This window comes from Leptonychotes weddellii, chromosome 5, assembly GCF_054177405.1.
Source record: "Leptonychotes weddellii isolate Sample4059 chromosome 5, ASM5417740v2, whole genome shotgun sequence".
In the NCBI taxonomy this organism is placed as follows: Eukaryota; Metazoa; Chordata; class Mammalia; order Carnivora; family Phocidae; genus Leptonychotes; species Leptonychotes weddellii.
The window spans coordinates 3,411,554-3,418,693 of record NC_138373.1 but is presented as its reverse complement, the minus strand read 5'-3'; the positions used below and the strand labels follow the sequence as shown (position 1 = coordinate 3,418,693).

At 57.0% G+C, this 7,140-nt stretch overlaps 1 protein-coding gene and 1 long non-coding RNA gene across 2 annotated transcripts in view; one reads left to right on the top strand and one right to left on the bottom strand.

Annotated features, from left to right (window-relative positions):
• Nucleotides 1-7,140, bottom strand: part of LOC145721380 (uncharacterized) — a 229,223-nt gene that overhangs the window by 175,193 nt on the left and 46,890 nt on the right. The gene's annotated exons all lie outside the window — the stretch shown is intronic.
• Nucleotides 7-7,140, top strand: part of RADIL (Rap associating with DIL domain) — a 61,633-nt gene continuing 54,499 nt past the window's right edge. The window contains exons 1-2 of the mRNA XM_081819031.1: nucleotides 7-70; nucleotides 3,913-4,511. Coding sequence (XP_081675157.1) covers nucleotides 3,977-4,511 — 535 coding nt within the window. The 5' untranslated portion in view covers nucleotides 7-70; nucleotides 3,913-3,976. The remainder of the gene's footprint in view (nucleotides 71-3,912; nucleotides 4,512-7,140) is intronic.

The following is a 7,140-nucleotide window of genomic DNA, read 5'->3' as shown; positions in this document are numbered from 1 at the left end:
GGGCGCGGGCGCGGGCTAACGGCGGTGTGGGAGCCGCGCGGGACCGCGGCGGCGGCGAGCTGTGCCGGAGGTGAGTGCGGGGTGCGCGAGGAGCGGCGTCCGGGGCCCCGGGGCGCAGAGCCGACCGGCGGGGAGGCCGCGGGGCGCGCGCTGGGGCAACGGGGCCCTCACGGGGCATCTCCCGGGCAGTTCGGCCGGGCTTGTCCGGTTGCCATGGAGACCAGTCACTGTCGGGCCCCGGGCGCGGCCCCGGGGGTTGGGGGGCGGGACCCGAATCGGGGCGAGCTTCGGCCACCGTTCCCTGAGACCCGGGAGTCTGGCCCCCCACTGCAGGGCACCCCAGGGCCTCAGTCTCCCTGGTGGTCCCTTCGAGGGGGTCTGGCAGCGCGGGCGCCGCGGGGGAGCAGGGCACGGGTGTCAGCGCCCTGCCTCCAGGGTCGGCGTGACATTTCCCCGCCCACAGCCGGTCCTGGTTTTCCTGCTCCCACAGCGGCGCGTTCCCCACTCGTGTGCCAGCTGAAAGCATTGTCTCCCAGCTATTTCTGTACCACCCCCAGCCCCTCGACAATACTGCATCTAAGAAAACAGATGCTGAACTGGAGCTCCTGGGGGCCCTGCGGAAGAAACCGGCTTGTTTCCCATCAGAGAGCTGGTTGGTGGGACTGCGGTGCGGGGGGGGGGGTGGCTGCAGACCCGCCTGCTCAGCAACCCCCCCCACACACACCTTGTTAAGTGTTTGGTTAATCTGAATTGCCCAAAAGAATTTGCAAGTCAAGGGTGATTACAGGTGTCTCCAGTTAGCACCTCTTGTGCATTCCAGAGAGGAGCCAGTCCTTAATCCCACTGGTGGAAAAAGTACCCTCTCAAGAGGATAGCATGTCAGAATTACATCTGATTAAATTATTTCTGTATTTGAAAGCACTGCTCTGGCTAGAGCTGTCAAGGTAGGATTTATGGTGGGTGGGGAGAAAGCAGAGCCTGAGAGAGTCTACCCTCTTGCTTCCCTGTCCTGGTGGAAATTCTAATGAGTTCCACATTGCGGTGTTGAGCCTGAGCCGGCCGAGTGCCTCCACCCATTTCATCAGCCCGGCACTGACCTCGCTCGTTGCACTCACTGGTGTGACTTGAGCTTGTTTTCATCAGAAGTTGGATTCTTCCTGGAGAACAAGAGAAAAACATCGCCCAAGAGAAGCGACAGCAAGTGTCCTACACCCTGGGCCTGTGTTTCCCCCAAATATTTGTGTGAAAGAGAAGAGAAGTGGGCAGCAAAGGGAAAGACAGGTCATGCCTCCAAAACCCAGATCGGGTTACCCAGGGCGGGCCCCACTCTGGAGGGTGTGTCTTTGCTCTTGCCCTTGCTGGGGACTGTCGGCCAGCACGGTGGGACAAATAGGTTGTCCTCTGCATTTTGCACTTGTGAAGGACGCTGACGAGGGAACACGTGGCCGCCGTCGGGGGCTGTTCTCTGCAGATGGCCACAGAGAGAGTGACCATGGGGAGAAAAAGGCTTCCTGACTAGAGAGACCACACAGACCAGGGTCTGTGTTTGCCTGGACTTCTTGGGGCTTAAGAAGAAGCTCCCGAAGAGAAAAGATCACAGTCTGTCCTACATTTTCTCTGCTCTTGATGTGATTTTGCGAACTTTGCCTTGGAATCCTGCTGAAGAGAAGGGAGGGGAGCTCAATTCTGAGGCCCCAGGGAGGGGACCCAGCAGCTGTGTCAGTTTCTATTTCTTGTTTATTAAGGCAGAGTTGTATATGCTTCAGACCTTACAGAACCTGGACCTCATGCCAGGCATGGAATAGCAGTTCCCTTCTATGCTGTATCTGGGCGCCTTTCTCTCAGCTTATGGCATCATATTTAAGTTCACATTCAGACATCTTTTCGAAAGGCAGCACCTTCCAAGCCTCTGGGCCACTTTGGGTTTGGGCTGAGACCCTGGGGCCTGTGCTTGAAGGAGGCGGCCTGGTAAGCAGAGCGTCTGTGGAGGGTTCAGGTCCTTTGAGAAGGTGCTGGCCCAGAGGCTTCTGAGCCGGGGTGTCCTGAGAGGCAGGTTGTGTAACTCGCGGAAGGCTCGCGTGGGAATGGGCTCCTGGTGTGGTGTGCAAACTGGGCATGCAGGTACTAGCCGAAACGCTTCAGTTGCGTTTGACAGGCCCAGGTGGGGAGGCCATGGCCAGCTCTGGCCTCCTTAGGATTTCACAAGGAGATGGGTCGTACATTCCTGAGGGGGAGAGAAACGACGCCGTTCTAGCCCGATTCACGGAGGCCAGAGAGAGCCCCAAATGTTCTGCTTAGGACACTGACTGCTTTGCGCGAGCTCCAGTCTTCAGGAAGCTGGTGTGTAATAAAGAGCTTTGCTGGGGGAAGGCACAGATGATAGGCTGTAGTACAGCAGCGTCCCCTGCCCACCCCCGAGTGGCAGGCGTCAGTGTTTGGAACCTCATCTTTGGTGCAAGAAGCTGTTGGAAGCATTTTGAAGAGTTTGGGCTTCTCTGACGATGTATGGTGGCTGACAGACCCAGGCTGGCTCTAGAGGAGTTAAATGGTGGGTCTGCTTCCACACTTGTTCCTAACAGCCCTGGACGGAGTGAGGGACTTAGAGAGTGTGACGGAAGCCTAGTGGACGGCCTGCGAGAGGCGCAAGCACAGGTCCACCTTGTGGGTCAGTGTGGTCCTTTTGTTTGGGGGCTCCTCAGTGACTTTCTCCTGCCTGAAGCACACAGCTTCACTTCCAGAAAGCCTTTCTCAGTGCCCGTGGAGCCAGGAGTGGGTCAGGGCTGAGGGCACTGACGCCAGCTGAGTGAGTGCTGACATTTGTCGCAGAGGCAGGTGCCCCCTGCTGTACTCCCTGGGACCTGGGCCACTGTTTCCAGAGCCTTCAGAGAGTAGACTTGTCTTGGTCAGTCTGTCTGCTGTTGTCTCTGGCGAGGGCATGAGCACAGAGGTTGGGAGTAGGGTAGTTAGGAGATGGGTACGGTTTTTCAGTGTCCCCGACTTGTTGCAAAGCTTTGGTGTTTATGAAGCAGAGACTGTCTTCCTGTTCCCACAGCGCCTGGGCGGGGAGTGGGGGGAACCTGGTAAACTCTCTCTTTAGAATCCTAAGTCCTTCAAGCTCTAGGTGCATTAGAATTATGATTTCATGACACACCAAAGCATCCCAGAGCTGTTTTCTAATTTTCCCAGCAAGATTGCATCTCTGGCCTGGCCCGGGCCTGAATACCAGGCAGGATGCGGTGGGTGGAATGCATACATTCCAGTCATGCCTCCACTGGTTCTGGAAGAGCCCTTTTGTGTCCGTTGTGGTCGTGTGGACATTGTAGAGCTGCTGTCCCAGGGAAGCAGCTCCTCCAAGCCAGGACCAGTCATCGAGGAGCCGTGTTTTGAGGGAATCTGTGTTCTGAGCATCTGATCACTCAGGCCTCTGTTAACATGTCCGTGACTTTGCCTGTTTTCCTAGATCCATGGGTGCTTGTGATTGATTTCCCGTATTCGAGGCTGTGGTGTAGGAGAGGCTGAGCTTAAGGAGATCAGGCTTGCTGCCCTCTGTGGGCTGCCTCCCACGGGACTAGGCTAGCCCTGTCGCGATTCTGCTAGGCAAGTAGGCTCATCCAGAAGTCAGAACCCTGCGGCCGAGCGGGTCTTACCTCTTGGTGACCTCTTCGTGCTTCCTGGTAATGGTGTTTCTTGAAGGGTGTTTCGGGCCATTCAAACCCGCTTTGTCTCCTGCGGCCCCTGCTGGCTTCAGTCATATTCTGACTCAGGTGCTCTGGTGGTGCTTGGCCAGAGGTTGCTGGCTGTGTTGGGACATGGCCCTGGATGGCCTAGTAAGTCCGCCAGAATTCACTTGAGCCTTGTTTGCTCTTGCCACTCATGATGGTGATGCTAACCCAGCGTATGTTTTTCTCCCAGGACACAGCCTTTTCTGTGCCATTGGCCAGAGCCCTCAGTCCTTGTCCATGACGACTGGCCCACCATGTTTTATGGGACCCACTTCATCATGTCTCCACCCACCAAGAGCAAGCTGAAGCGGCAGAGCCAGCTGCTGTCCAGCATGCTGTCCCGGACGCTGAGCTACAAGTACCGTGACCTGGACGCCACCTTCTCCAGCCTGGGCGCCAGCGACGACCCCGCGGAACTCTCCACCCAGCTCTCGGCCCCTGGGGTCCTGAAGGTGTTCGGGGACAGCGTCTGCACGGGAACCCACTACAAGAGCGTCCTGGCCACCGGCATGTCCAGCGCCCAGGAGCTGGTGAAGGAGGCCCTGGAGCGCTATGCCCTGAGCCCTGAGTGCGCCAGCCAGTACGTGCTGTGTGATGTGGTGGGCCAGGCCAGCGACTCGGGGCAGCGCTGGCAAGCCCAGTGCTTTCGGGTCTTTGGGGATAACGAGAAGCCCCTCTTGATCCAGGAGTTATGGAAACCCCGAGAAGGCTTGTCCCGGAGGTTTGAGCTAAGAAAGAGGTCAGATGTGGCAGAGCTGGCGGCCAAGGACGTGGACACCATGACCGCAGGTGAGGAGGGGATGCCTCAGGGAAAGTGGGGGCTGGCTGGGGAGAACTGAAAGCCAGAGGCTCAGGGATCCGTTTGCGGGAAAACTCAGGAAGGTGTGTTTGCTCTGTCACACGTCTGAGGACTTCTTAAATTTCCCGCTTTAATCCAAGCTGCCGTGGAGACTGCAGTTGGTCTCTATTGCAGGACGCGTGCTGGTGCTTCAGCCTCACCGTCAGGTGCTTGGGAGCAGAGAGCTGTGCACATCATGCGCTCTGTGTCAAGTGCGGGTGGCTGGTGCGTTACGGAAGTCCGGAATCTCAGGGACAGGCCAGTGAAAGGACAAGGGAGGAAGTCGGGTCTCCGAGGTGATGGGGTGCATTGGGTGTGCATGGGGTTGTGGGTGCCTCGGGCAGCTGGAGGCCTATGGGCCTCTGCTCCGTGTCTGCCTATTGTTCAGTTGGTGGGAAGTTGATTCTCTTAATAGGTAAATGCCATAAACAATAATTTTCTTCAAATGCCGAAAGACTCTTAAATGTATCTCAAATCATATTTAACTTTTTCTTAATTTCCTGGAGAAAATGGTGGCTTTATGCAAAAAAGGGACTTGTCCTATGTAGCCCCGAGTTGTCATTTGATTTCATGATCCCCGGGGTTGAAAGGGGCCTTGAGCACTCCTGACCTGTGGTGTGTGTCCCCGAGGTGTTGCAAATGCTCATTCTCTCTAGCTCTGCTTCTGCTCTGGGGCCTGCTTTGTATCTTCAGCATGTGGAGATGGGGGGGGCCAGCGGGGGGGTGTGGCAGGGGGGGATGGGTGGGTCTCGCAGGGGCTGGGGTTACTCAGGCCTGATGGGAACCTCTGAGTCTCAGTCCAGGGGGGCCACGGTTGACATTAAGTGGCAGCGGCCCTCTGTTACCTTAGGCAAATCAGTTCACCGCTTGTGGCCTCGGTTTCCTGATCTGGAGAATGGGGGCATGACTTCAGTGTCATGGGCGTTAGTGATGTAGTAAAGCACTTAGCATGGTGCTTGGCAGACGCGCAGGGAGTCATATTTGTGTATTATTAACATTTCCTGTATGTGGTAAGCAGTTTGTTGTGTGTGCTCCTAGGCAGAAGTGTGCTGAGGACGGAGCTGGGGGTCTTCTGACGGGGGCGGTTATCACTGATGGTTTGGGAGTTGCCGGCGCACGATGATAATCAAAAGCAGGCCCAGGTGTAGTTGGTGGTGTTGTTTCCAAGCCTCCCTGGACCAGCACCCCGAGCACCCCCACCCTGCAGGCTCAGGCTTTGGTTTGTCATCTGGTCCTGCCTTGCCTCCCATGAGGCCAGGCAGACCTGCTGAGGGGCTGCAGTGGTGTTTGTCTCCTGGTCATTTCTCTGCTGAGTGGAGGGCAAAGGCATAGGGGGTCACTGTGCTCTGGGTACCTGGCCAGGGCCTTGGAAAGCTTGCTCTGTGTTGCACAGGTGATGGCTGGTGGGGGACCGGGGGCCAGATGCCATCTGCAGGACAGGGGACTTTGTCTCCTGTTCACTAGCCCCTTGTAGATGGCCTTCCTTTTACGTTAGTCGAGGCAAGAGAAGGCCCCATTGCCCACAGCCTATTCAACTTGGTGTTGGTTTTGCAAAATCTTTCAAATAAAGAGTCTATTGAACAGGACCAGTCTCACTGACACACTTCTCTGGGCTGGAAGTGGGTTGTGTTACCCGCCTGAAGCAGGCCTCCTGGACCCAGGGGAGACGTCCTTCACTGCTGGCCTTCCCTTGGGGTGAGGTCTGGGCACTCCAGGGCCTCTTGCCCATGCTGTCCCCCTTGCCCATGATGGTCAAGATGGTGAGGCTTGCGCAGGCTGTGGGTTGTCTGAGCTGACCCCGAGTTGCTGAACCGAGTGTTCCGTGTGTGTTGATGATTCTGTGCCAAGTCTGATAAGGAGAAAGAATCTCAAGCTTGTTGGTCTGCCTGCTCGGGAAGACTTCGCCCAGCGTCTCCTGCTTGGCATCCCCGCCCCCCTCCCGCCGCTGCCGGATGGTGCTCCACGCTTCTCTGTCTTCCTTCTTCCCCCAAAGAGCAGGCGAGCTTGCCCTGATTATTCCAGTGAGCCAGTGGTCTACCTCATCTGGGGAAAGTGGTGGAAAAGGGAAGGGACTGCCTGCGTGCGCATTATGTGTGGTGTGTATGCGTGCACGTGACTTCACGCCGGCCTGTGAGTCGGGGCTTGCTAGTCCTGGTTTCAGAGTGAGCCAGAGCCAGCACCCAGGGCGTGCGTCCTGGCTGCTCTTTGGAGCTGGGGAGCAGCTGGGAGCAGGTGCAAGGAACCCACCCCAGGCCCTTCTCCTGCAGACTCACGGGGGTCCCCTCTGTATCAAGGTGTGAAAGAAGGTGTGCCGGATGCTTCCCGGAGGCTCTCCTTAACCGTGTGGACCACTGTTATGCACCCATAGTTATGCACTCAGGCACTTGGGGTTTTGTTTTCGTAAACAGTCTTTTCACAGCTGCCTGCTTCCCCCGGGTTTCCCAAGTATCCAGATACTGTGCATCCGCTCCGGGAGAGAGGCGGCTGGCGTAGGTGGGGCAGCAAGGCCTCTCCTACTCGCATATTCCCAGAAGGCTGGTGTTTAGGATCAGGAGCATAGACAGGGCTCTGGGTCCTGTC